The sequence below is a fragment of the Meles meles genome, chromosome 5 (assembly GCF_922984935.1).
Source record: "Meles meles chromosome 5, mMelMel3.1 paternal haplotype, whole genome shotgun sequence".
NCBI classification, from domain to species: domain Eukaryota; kingdom Metazoa; phylum Chordata; class Mammalia; order Carnivora; family Mustelidae; genus Meles; species Meles meles.
In genome coordinates this window covers 12,763,538-12,776,829 of record NC_060070.1, presented here as the reverse complement: position 1 = coordinate 12,776,829, position 13,292 = coordinate 12,763,538, and the positions used below count along the sequence as shown (strand labels likewise).

General features: G+C 33.9%; 1 protein-coding gene across 3 annotated transcripts in view; it reads left to right on the top strand.

Moving 5' to 3' along the window:
• Positions 1–13,292, top strand: part of SCAF8 (SR-related CTD associated factor 8) — a 347,831-nt gene that overhangs the window by 56,586 nt on the left and 277,953 nt on the right. For all 3 annotated transcript variants that reach the window (XM_046004859.1, XM_046004858.1, XM_046004856.1), the window contains exons 8-13: positions 1,072–1,248; positions 2,233–2,312; positions 4,048–4,165; positions 10,450–10,581; positions 10,862–10,974; positions 12,449–12,642. In XM_046004859.1, coding sequence (XP_045860815.1) covers positions 1,072–1,248; positions 2,233–2,312; positions 4,048–4,165; positions 10,450–10,581; positions 10,862–10,974; positions 12,449–12,642 — 814 coding nt within the window. The remainder of the gene's footprint in view (positions 1–1,071; positions 1,249–2,232; positions 2,313–4,047; positions 4,166–10,449; positions 10,582–10,861; positions 10,975–12,448; positions 12,643–13,292) is intronic.

The following is a 13,292-nucleotide window of genomic DNA, read 5'->3' as shown; positions in this document are numbered from 1 at the left end:
GTAGTTACAGTTTATTTGGTAGCCAAATGACTCTAGTTTGTTTCTTAATGTAGCTGTTTTAGAGGGCAGGAAATTACTTTCATCTGGGATGGCTTTTGTACCTTCTCCCACTGTAAGTTAATCTTCACCTAAACAGTACACATATCTTATTACTATTGTAAATTGATCATTTTCAGATTCAAGTCAGATTTAGATCTTGATTAGGAAAGTATTAATTACTTCTAAGATGTATATAGGGTTTACTTAACTGTGAAATATCTTCAGGATCTTACTGTTGTTTCTGGTTTTTAAGAGAGTGGATGAATAGAAGGAACAGGGATTTGATTTCAACTCTTACTGGCACTATTCACTTTTAATTTCCTTAGTTTCAGAGTACTCCAAGAGGCAAATTTCTTATTTGCCTTTCCTGCTTTCAGGAAATGTGTTATCTGATGGTAAATCTGAAAGCTAGCAAAAGCAATTGTTGTCGGTGCTTTTTTTGTTGTTGTTATTGTTTTGTTTTGTTTTTTACAGAGATTAAGGAGTTAATTGAAGAAGGAATGAAAGCTTAGTGACGGAGCACCTGGGTGCCTCAGTCAGTTGAGCTTCCAGCCCTTGATTTTGGCTCAGCTTGTGATCTCAGGGTCAGGGGTTCAAGCCCTATGTGGAAGCCCCCTTCAGGAGCCCTGCTTTGGGTTCCATGCTCAGCATGCATTCTGCTTGGGATTCTCTCTTCCATTGGCCCACTCCCGGCTTGCGCCCGCACTCTAAATAAATAAATAAAATCTTTAAAAGAAAAGCTTAGTGAAAAAAAATCAGTTTGTATGTAGTGAATTCTTGGTCATTGTATGACCATTTTTTTTGGCTTAAAGTTCTCTGGCTTTCCAGATGGAAGACAAACTTATTAAGGACTGTTAAAGATGGCACACACAACGAAATTTTTTTTTAAAAAACTACCTTATTTTGAATTAGTATCTGTTTTCTCTTGATCTCCAAAGACTGTGTAACAGTGAATCTTTTTGACTAAGATTGGCATTCTTACAGATAAAACCCAGCATCTGTTTGTAATAATTTTCCTTTCTTCTCCTTCAGCTTCAGCAGTTAATACAAACTTTACAGCTACAGCAGCAGAAGCCTCAGCCTTCAATTCTGCAGGCCCTGGATGCTGGTCTGGTTGTGCAATTGCAGGCTCTCACGGCACAGCTCACGGCTGCAGCTGCTGCAGCCAACACCCTGAACCCCTTGGAACAGGGAGTGGCTTTCAACAAGGTAGAAATTAAGTTACCAGATTTGTTCTATAAGAAGTATTAAAGTCTATATGCTATCATGTGGATTCTAATTCTGTACATTATATTTTATTATAGAACTATCACAGTATGCACTATACTGTATAATATATATATTTTTAACTTTAAAACCACTGTGCTTTATAAGTTAGGCCTAACTATAAAGGATAGTGGTTTTAAAGTTGAAAATCTTTCATGTATAATTTGTAGTAGGATTATCTCGATGTTCTTATTAATTAGGAGAACATTAAAATACCTTGGAAGTGTTACACATTATTTTTGTTTCTGCTACTATATTTTTTTAGGAAAATAAATACTGATTTATTATACTACTTAGACATTTTTATCTGTTAGCTTAATTGAAAATTTAATAGCTAAACCACATAGGGGTCACCTGGGTGACTCAGTCAGTTAAGCCTCAGACTTTTGATCTCAGCTCAGGTCTTGATCTCAGGGTTATGAGTTCAAACCTTACATTGGGCTCCCCACTGGGCATGGAGCCTACTTAAAAAAAATTAGCTAAACCACATAAAAAACCTTCAAATTGATCCTTGGGAAGACAGTTGACCATCCTAAGAAGAGAAATATACTAGGAATAGATCCACTGATTACAGACCTAGATGTTTTTTTTAAATCAAGCTTTATTACTATTGGCAAGCCATTTAATTATTTTAATCCCATCTTATCTTCTGTAGAGCATTAGTATTTAATCCTGTATTGTGATTTGTTTTGTTATATAAGGCAGTGTACATCAAAGTACTTTAAAGATTCACTCAAATGCTTTATTATAGCATAGCATAAAATTACATAAAACATTTATGTATTAATGTGATAGGGGTAAATTAATGGGATGACATTGACATTCAGAATAGCGTTTGTTACTTATTTTTGTGTGAAGCCCCTTTTAATTTGTCTTTTTCTCCTCCCCTCTCCCACCGCGCCCCCTGTCCCCCCCCCCCCGACTTAGAAGTTGATGGATAGGTTTGATTTTGGAGAAGATTCTGAGCATAGTGAAGAACCCAAAAAGGAAATTTCAGCCTCTCAACTGTAAGAATTGTTTTTTTTCTTTATTTCCATAATTTTTTCCATTGTTATTATAAACATTGGATGGGACATTGCTGTCTGAACTACCAAGTATACTTTGAATAAGTTGGGATAAAATTTCAGGCTGTTGAGTTCTAACATTACAGAAAGATGGTAGAGTTGCTGTCTTGTTGCCTCCCTATTTATTTTGCCTCCTTTCTCAGATCTTTGCAAATATTTGGGATATGTCAACATTTTTTATAGGAGAATTGATAGAAGTTGATATAGTTGTGATATTTTCTATATCTGTATTAGGCATTTTATTCAATTGTAAGAATTTTTGAAATAATAGCAAAGAGGCTTGCTTCTAGTGTTAGTGTCCACTTCTAGGAATTCTCCCGAATTCTGGGAGTGAATCTTACTAATCAGAAATAAGGATTGGGACTATAGGGATTTTGTTTTTTTTTTTTAAAGATAATGGATTGTACATTTTTATTTAGATCAGTGATTTTCTTTTCTCAAGCAATTCTGTCTAGCCTTAGGTTCTTGCAGGTTTGAGAAAGGACCAGTGGGGGAGAGGATGTTGGAGAGTGGGGGCGTGGCAGGAGGGAGGATGGAGGATGATGAATGGAGGGAATGCCTCTGGGAATCTTGTTTCAAGCAGAGCCCATTAATTTTATATATTGGGATAATATGTCTTAAAATATATTTATATAATACAAAAAATACATATGTCCTTTTGGTAAAGAGATTTTACTTGAAAACTTAAAATCTAATACTTTAGATTATGAATTACGAAGTTAGAGGAGAAACATTTGAGATTGTGTAGATCAGTGTCCTGAACAACGTAAGAATCTTCTTTAATGGTTCTGATAGGGAATTTTTATAATGTTTTAATGCCTTCTTGATGACAAGTTAAATAATCTTTGTTACTGAATCCTGTTTGATTTACTTTATACACACTGATCCGTTTTGCATTCTGAAGCAAGGAAACAAATTTGCTCCATTATCTTTTGAGACCTAGCCTTTACAATATTTGAAGTTAGGTATCATTCTTCCCCTTAGGTTTATTTGCTCCAGATGAAGTACACTTTTTTTCAACTGTTTCAAGACTTCTCACCATCCTGATTGCCCCTTTTGGGATGCCCTCTTTTTTGTTCATGTCTTACCTTGTGGCACCCAGAATTCCAGGTGTATTCCAGGTGTGAATTTCCCAGAGTATAGTTAAATTATTATTTCCTCTTATCTAAGTACTGTTTCTGTTAACATACCTAATAATGTGAATGCTTTTCTAAAGAAAGCAGATTAGTTTTGTAAAGTTTATGGTCAATTACAATTGTTGATTTCACATGTACTGATGATAGACCATTTCTCCCACTATCTTATAGTTAGAGAAGGAGTTAAAGTGACAATGTTTAAATACTTTTAACTGTTTTTATGTTTCATTGAAATTTTCTTAAAGTGCTCTAATGTAAAAAATACTAATTTATATGTATTTAATAGTGTGAGACCATAATAACAGATCTTCCATCAGAGTATCTTTAACATGTTATCCACCTGTTGAAAGATTATTGGAGAGTATCTTTCTCTTTTAACATATTAATGTTCTGAGGTATTCCATTTTCTGTTAATATTTCAAAAGTAAACATTGTAGTGGAGTCTGTTTTGTTTAATTGGCATGGGGGAGGTTAAAAATCAGTTATTTTTGTATTATCTTTACTGTGTTTTAAAATATATTTCTACTTGTTTTTCTTTCTAGTTCTCATGTTTCAGAATCTGTGAACAATTCCATTTTTCATCAGATAGCTGAACAACTACAGCAGCAAAACCTTGAACATCTCAGACAGCAGCTCCTAGAACAGCAACAGCCTCAAAAGGTTTATAACTCCATCTTGTGGTCTTTAGAGTTATTGCTATCTACATTCTATAAAGTGGTGTTTCTCAAGCATGGTGATTTTTCTTCAGTTCTAGTACTAGGAAGGTCAGCCTTTTCAGAACATTTATAGTCTTTCTGTTACCAGAATGTGTTCTGGATATATACATGTGCTTGGTACGCTAGCAGTGGAGAACAGAAAACAGAGGTGGTGTTTCGGTATATACAACTTAAAACTCCATGTGTTTTTCTCTACTCAGTTCCCTGTCAAGCAAGGTCATGACGATTTTGCTTTTCTTGAGAGTGATGATGGCAAAATAGATTACTCCTTTAATTAGGCTACTGCTGTGTGCAGGAAGTTTAGGAGGCATGCATTACATTTAATGCTATGAGATAGCATTTTGACTTCCATTGTACTGTAGTGAAATTAAACATCCATTGCAAAACTGTATAGATAATCAGATGTATCATTAGTCTTAAGACACACTGTTATTTATTTTTTTTATAATTTTTTTTTTAAAGATTTATTTATTTGACAGAGAGAGAGAGAGAGATCACAAGTAGGTGGGAAAGCAGGCTCCCTCCTGAGCAGAGAGCCCGATGCAGGGCTTGATCCCAGGACCCTGAGATCATGACCTGAGCCGAAGGCAGAGGCTTAACCCACTGAGCCACCCAGGTGCCCCAAGACACACTGTTATTTTATGTACAGCTAAGAATTTTTAATCACTTCAAAAGTACATCTTACAGAGTTAAAAGAACCTTAATAAATTACAGGGATGATAATGTGTGAAGAAGAATCATACTTTAGAATTGATAAAATTTGTCAAACTTCAAAGGCAGGGTTAATCCATTACAAAGCCTGTTTTTCCTCCATTTGAGAAATACTTGCATATATAAGCTGTTTAGAACATGAGTGTTTTCAAATTCCACCCAATCACACTTCTTCCTAATATCCACAACTTTACTAAGTCATACTCCAAACATTTTTTAAAATATGAGCAATGCGTTGTTAGGCAAATGATACATACACAGATGAACACAGGTGAACAAAAAAGCATCTGGCCTCAAATAATCTCTTCTCTGCTGGAGCATGTACATCTGTATGAACACAGGGCAGAATTCTAGTTTCTGTAATAGAGGTACAGGTGAAGAACAGTGGAAGTAAAGGAGAGAGAAAGTTATTTTAGTTTAAAGGGATAACAAACCTTGGACGCTGCTGGGGTCTGAACTTACCCTTTTAAATCAAATAGTAAGCCTAAAATGATATTAATGGTATTTGCTGAGGTTGGAACATATACTTGGATTATGAGAATGGAATTCTGCATCTTGTTTTGAAGGAATAATTTTGATAGAAATGGTTGGAGTAGATACATCTACTACACTATTTCATGTCAGGCAGATATATCTGCCTGAGAATTCAGGAACTTTAAAGGTAGAGCACAATGTAGAACATTTGGATGTTGTTTAAAGAAAAACACAAATTGTAAATCAATGAAAAGAAACAAGTTGTCAGTCATGTAATTAAAACACCACAGAGCTGTTAGAGGGGCAAGGGGCAGTTGTGATGGAAGAGGTTACCCAACGGCAGATTTGTCTATCTGTAAGTGTGGCAGTGTTAATTGTCTTAGTTCCAGTTTCTCTTCAAGAGTTGTAGAAGAAGCAGTAAAATCAAAGTAGTATTCTTAAAATTAACACCAAATTATTGAAGTGAAAATTCCTAGGAACTTGAGAGAACATTTTTCTTTTTGTTCTTTTTTGTTCTTTAAAATCAGTTAGCCAAGATATAATACAGTATTAGTTTCAGATGTAGAGTTCAGGAATTTGTCAGTTACACCTAGCACCCATTGCTCATCTCATCATGTGCCCTCCTTAATGCCTGTCACTCAGTTACCCCATCCCTTCACCCATCCCCCCTCCAGCAACCCTCAGTTTCTTTTCCATAATTAGGAATTGCTCATGGTTTGTTTGGATCTCTCATTTCTTCCCATTCCATTTTTCAGGGCTATTCTGTCTTAAGAATCTCACCAACCAAAGAAAAACAGAGCTCTGGGCTTAGTTAATACATAATCTCAAAATTTTAAGAAAATTAGATCCTTTTCAAAGAATTAGATGTTGTTAAAAGCTTTTGTTGTTCAAAAGTGAGTGTTGAAGAAAGGGAGTGGTGAAAGAAAAGCAACTTTCCTAATGAATCAGGTAGATGGTGTTCAAAACCTGTGACAAATTTCCAATTGGAAAGTAGTGTATCAGCAGGGTAACCATTAAATTTAATAAATTGTGTAATTTATTGATTGCTTTCATATGATGAAGATAAGGTGAAATAATGCAGAAAAATGAAACATTTTTGTTTACCAGTGAGCTCCTTATGGCCACCTAAAAGTTCTTAGGGTGTCTTAAAGATAGGAATGGGATTGCCAGTGGCACCCTACTCATTGGAGCCCTGACCACACCTGCATGTGAGTTGATACCTAGTATCCCTAACAATAGAAAACCACTGAAAATGGAGCACTTCAAGGAGTGGCTGAATTATGAAGGGAGTAATAGTCCTATTGGAAGGAGAATGATTGCCCTTTTCTGAAGTAAGTTCTAGTTCATGATATTGATAATTGTTTTATCAGGATATTCAAAAGATGTCAGGAAAGCTATAGCTCAAAATACTTATAGTGAAAATGGTAGGACTGATGAAAAGGGCTTTTGAAAGAATGTTAGGAATAGAAAGATTGTGGAAGGTACAGTCACTTAATAATGAAGAGCTATCATATGTAACTTACTTTGATTCGATTTTTTTTTTTTTATATATAGGAGTATGTAATGGAAAGAGTAGAATTGAACATGATAAAACCTAAGATGGGTGATAATATTAAGAGTCTTGAGTTGCTTTAAGTGATGTGATGTCTCGGCTCACATAAATTGCATTTCATGGTACTGCAATTGTAGGATTAAGCCTAGCATGTGTGGATTTCAGTAAGGCTTTCAACAGTGATTCTTGTCACTTATACAGAAAAAAATGGAGGAACATGTGTCTATAACTGATCAAAACGTGACACTTCATGAGTATTAATCCAGCTTTGAAGTCTCTGCTAGCTGCTGTTACCCTTCTATTTTTTCAGTATTTAGTATTCTATCTTCTATTTTTTCAGTATTGATGCTTTACATGAGGACATCATTGAAGAAACTAGAAGTGTATCCCAGGATATATACTAAGGATGTATATCAGTGTATCAGTAAAGCTGTCACTTGCCACCTGGGTCCAATGGATCCTTTTAAAATATATGTGAAGTTATCTCACAGATAGTTTACAGAAGTGAGACTAAAAGGGATAGGGGGAAATACTTGATGAGCAGTTTTAGTTTACATAATTGAAATGTAGTCCACATTTTTGTGTCCATTAAATTCAAATGTCACACATTCTTTTAGCAAAATAGAACAGTCCAGGTTCTTATTGCAAAATACTGCAAGTAAAGTCCTTCCTATTAACTAACTAAGTGGATGGAAAGACCCTGTTTTTGTCCCTAGAGACACATTTTTCTGCCATCAGTTTTGGGAGTTTGAGAAATACATTTAGGTTATGACCATCTGAAAACTCATAGTTCACTTAGGTATTAAACTAATACCTAATCACTAGAATCTAGAATGCTGTTCCTTTTTGTATCATGTTCTACTATTTTGTTTACTAATTATGAAATATATTCCTCTATCAGTTTTCTTCTCCTTACCATTACGTACAGAAATGGAAAAATCTATTCAACTCTATTTCCAGGAAAGCATAAAGCAGACTACAAAGATAGTGTCTCTGGCCTTATTTTTATCTTCTTGAAATAAACAGTATTTTTGGTAATGCAGTACAACTGGGTGATTATGATTTTACTTCACTATTGAATCACCCTTCTTGGCAATTACATTGCTTTTTCTTTTTTGTATTATTTTAGTCTTTCTTGAAATAATTGGGAATAATAGATGGATAATAGAATAATTCTTGGGATGATGAAATAGCAAAATGTTTCAATATCTAAAATCCCACAACGTGTCTTAGATACAGCAAAGGGTCCAATGGACCTAATGCTAATTCCAAGTTACTAGGATAATTTTTAGTTGAATTTTTATTTTTATTTTAATAGTTATTTTTTTGAGAGAGCGCCCATGCACGTGACTGCACAGAGGGAGAGCGGGAGAAACTCCTAAGCAGACTTTGCACTTGTGCAGAGCCCAAAGTGGGGGCTTACCTCAAAACCCTGAGATCATGACCTAAGCAGAAATCAGGAGTTGGTTGCTTAACTAAGTGTGCCGCCCCGGCATCTCTTAGTTGAATTTTGAAGTACATTTTCTCTTTGTTCTTCAGAAGATCTCTAAGAAAGAATAAATATAAAAAAAAAGGACGAAGGATAAAGGTCATGAAATTACAGTCTTTCCAAATGGGTAAAACTCAAATACTAAAGTTAATTGCAGTGGATCTTGGTTGGTTATACCAAGAATTAACCATTAAATAGGAAAATAAGGGTAAAAAACAAGGGTGGGGGGAATATGAAGCTTAAGATAAATGGAGAAGTAAGAAAATGGTAAGTAACCATTAAATAGGAAAATAAGGGTAAAAAACAAGGGTGGGGGGAATATGAAGCTTAAGATAAATGGAGAAGTAAGATAAATGATGTGAAGAATATATGCATACTAAATTGAGGACCAGTTAGATTTCGGATGGAGCTGAAAATTCCCTTTCTGTGTTAAGAATTCTGTTGTTACTATACTTTTAAAGAGGTAAGCCAGGACTTTGCTTAAAATGTGTTTGGTTTGTTTGGGAAGAGTGGTTGCTTATTGATGTTTTGGCCGGTACTGTGGCATGTAATAGGTGTTTCACAGAAGTCTCTTCTACTTTAGCTTTCATTTATTTCTAAACCTTGAAAATGTTACTTGTTCTTAGAGAACCTGTTCCTTTATAAAGTGAGAAACTTGGAACAGTTCTTTAAATGTCCTTTTTGGCTCTAAATTTTTATGCTTTTTCTTTCAGATAGATGTCATTAGAATAAGAATTTAAAAATCTTACTGAGATACGTAACTAATGTGTACAACATTGTGATTTGATACATTTATATATTGCAATAAGCTAACACTTCTCTCATGTCCTAAAACTATAGTTTTTTTTGTGGTGGGAACAGTTAGATCTAGTCTCTTAACAACTTTGAAGTTTATAATACTGTTGTCCGTAGTCACTGTGCTTTACAGATAAAGAGACTGAATTTCACAGTTCAAGTAACTTGTTCACAATCACAGAGTTTGTAATGAGGGACTAGTATTTTTGAGTTACTCTTCTTTGTTAATTATTTTAATATCTCCCAGCTTGTGTACTACCAGTAATTATTTTTATTAATCTTGAACACCTGCAAAGATGTTTTAGAAAAGTTTATGTGGAAAGATGTTTTCATAATTAGTATTCTTACTTTTAGTTAACACCGTAGTATATGCAGTTGCTAAATTGGATTCATACTATTAAGTATCAATAAGTAGTATGACTATATTAAGTTGCTATACATCTAGTCCCAGCAAAAAAAAAGGGGGGAGATTCAAATTTTAAATGTTCCTTTAATTAGTCTTCATTGCCTACCTCTTATTAGTTTCTGAAATATATTACATATTTCAAAGTACATCCTAATATAGGTTGAGAAAGCCCAAATTGAGAACTGTTTTACTAGATCAGTTAATTTGATGATGATACTTGAGCTTTGTTTTGCCTCTACACATTAATATGTGACTTAGTTCTTTAATGTAAAGTACTTTCACATTAAAAGTAGTACAGCATTTTAATTTATAGCATTTACAGAGTTATTGCTATCTACTTTCTATAAAGTGGTTTTTCTCAAGCATGGTGATTTTTCTTCAGTTCTAGTACTAGGAAGGTCAGCCTTTATAAAAATGCTAATATAAAAAATGCTAATTGCCGTTGAAATTCTAGATTTATTCAACTTAGTGCTGTTACATATTTTTATGATGTAATACCTTTATTCTTAGAAGTATAATGATTATATTTTCCACAATTAAAAAAATTTATTTGAAGAGCTATTTGATCTTACCATTCTAATAGAGTCTTCTCCCTCTTATAGAGGTGTCCCATGCTCTTAAGTAAACTTAGAGTTGTACAAAAGTGTGATTTTAGATTGACTATAGATGATTTAATGTGGGATTTCTATGTGTGTTGGGCTCCTTTTTAAAACTTTAATTGTGACGTTTGCATGTTTAAATTCTGTTGTAATAATGTGCATGGTTTCTTAATGTTTGTGCGTCTGTATACATTCTCAATAGGCAACCCCTCAGGATAGTCAGGAGGGAACATTTGGATCAGAGCATTCCGCCTCACCATCACAAGGGAGCAGTCAGCAGCACTTCCTTGAACCTGAAGCGAATTTGGATGATTCTATAGATATTCAGCAACAGGTAAAAAGTTAATGTTTTTCTAGGTCATAAATTTCTAAATTAATTAGAGGAAAATATTATTATAAAATATGGTAAATGTTTTTATTTTATGTAAAATACTTTATTTTTATGCAAAATAATGGTAATGTCCTAAATTTTTCCTCACACTTAAGCTCTATACTAACCATGTTACTTAATATTAGGCATTAATGCTGCTATGGTGAATATTTTTAAGGCACAATTTTAAGTATATATTGCATCTCAATAAGCCATTTTGTTTGCTGTTCTTTTGACTTTCAAGGATATGGATATTGATGAAGGGCAAGATGGAGTGGAAGAGGAGATCATCGAACAAGAAGCAAAGAAAGTGGCTGTTCGCTCAAGATCAAGAACACATTCACGATCTCGTTCAAGGTTCTACAATAATATTTAAGAGTAGCTGTGTGTGAACTTTTAAAAGTGGGCTCTTTTTCTTTGTATCAAGATTAAAGGAATGTTTTTCTTAAGGTGACATACTGTCCAGAAAGAAGTAATTCAGAATTTCAAAAACAGAAGAATTCTTTGTCCTCTTTTAATTGGGCATATCTGTGGCCATTATTTGAATAATATACATTAATTGTAGCCAATTAGCCATATCATAAGACTTGAATTTGGGATTATACCTGATTTTAGTTAATAATATTATGATTATATGCAGCTTAGGGTACTATTCAGTACTGTTCAGTCAAGCTGTAGAGGAACAGTGTTAGAAATTCTATTGTATTTCTTGGATTTTATTTCATCTTATAATAATACCAAAAGTAATCATAAAACAAACTACAAGAATTATTTTTATAAATATTAAGCATAGTATCAGATTATTATAAAGTATATCTAACGGTTTTCTTTATTAACTTTTCAACATGGCTAAATCTCATTAATGTACGTGCTTATTCAAATTTGATTTGAGATTTCCTTAACCTGGTAATTCTCATGTAGTTTATATATATTGTTTTTGCTACAAATTGTCTTAAAACTTTAAGTCATTAGTCTTTAATATGAATATAACCTATTTTCTGCACGTGAATATCCCTGAAAATCTGAGCAATATATGCTGGAAGAAGGGCAGTATCTTTGATGACTTATTAGTCATTTCTTACTTGTTTCAAGAAGTTATTTGTATTTACGTCTCGTAAATGAGAGCCTGTGAGTTCTACTCTCTGTAAACCCATCTCAGCTCAGTGAGTAATCTAACCAAAGCAAATGCAGTGTTAGAGCTAAAATCTTAACAGCTTCTTTGTCTTAACAAACCTCCTTATTAAGCATTTTGAAGCAGTACAGTGATGTGTGGTTGACAGGAAAAGAAGAAACTTTCAGTAACACCTGTATTTAAAGTCAAGCACTTTGAAATTTTAGAAGCTGAAAACTTACAAGTAGAATTCTTTAGTGACCTAATGCCCTGTTGGAAATATTCTCTGTTTCCTAATTTTAAGAATATAATTTTATCACCTAAGGATTTTAAAATTTTCTTTAGTCTTTCATTCTTATTCTTGACTCTTTCTTGAAAAATGAGTTGGAGGACACTGAAGAAAAGAAAGTAAGGATTATTGGATAGAATCTTACTGGATTCTTAGTGGATAGAATCTGATTCTCTTCTTCCTGGTATTAGTACGAATCATTGCAAACAAACATCTATTACAGTATGGGCTTGAGCAATACATAGGTTTGAGAAAATGCATGTTTGATATTTCATTCTACTTAAACATTTTTTAAGAGGTAGTTAAATATAAAACAACCTTTTGTGTGTGTGTGTATGTGTGTGGCCCCCCTCCGCCCTTACCTATAAGTGAGAAGTTTGACAGAAGAATAATATTGTCATTAGAAGTAAAGTAAGATTTTTTTTTTGTAGATCACCCAGAAAACGAAGGTCTCGGTCACGGTCTGGTTCTCGAAAACGTAAACACAGAAAGCGATCACGCTCACGCTCAAGAGAAAGAAAGAGGAAGTCATCACGTTCATACTCAAGTGAAAGGAGAGCGAGAGAAAGGGAGAAAGAACGACAGAAGAAGGGATTACCTCCAATTAGATCTAAAACATTAAGTGGTAAGTGACATAATTTTACAAAGCTTTGGTTTCAACAGATGTTAAAATGATTAACTGCTAAAGTCAACTGTATTTTTAGACCAAGAAATTGAAAAGTACTTTAGTAAATGAATAATTTTATCCTTGGTTTTTGTTAAGTGACAGAGGAGAAAAGAAAAAGGAAGAACAGGTTCTTATGAAACACTAAGATCATTGAGAGTTGATTTTTTTTTTAAACGCAAATTGGAAAATATAGAACTTGACTCATAACATATTAAGTGGACTAGGCCTACTGTCTCTTACATAGACACTGTGGTTTCTATTCAGAGTGTCATAGCCAAGTTTAAGCACCAGGTCTGGGGAATAATTATTGAAGGAAGCATATAGATTTTAAAGCTAATTGTAAATTTACTGGATTGGCACCAAGGGAGAGATTCCCATTGTACAAACTTTCCCTCCTTTATATGTTAATTCATAATGCATAATTAGAACGAATTTCTTAATAGTGAGAGTTTGAAGGAGAGTTTACTCTGCAGGAATGTAAGTAGTACCAGATTATTTCTGAAGGATTCCTAGTGAGTTATGATTTCTAAGGTGAACAGACATACTGCAGATGAGCACAATGTGTAAAATGGGGTGAAATGTCATTCTTTGCCAAGAGCTGAACACTG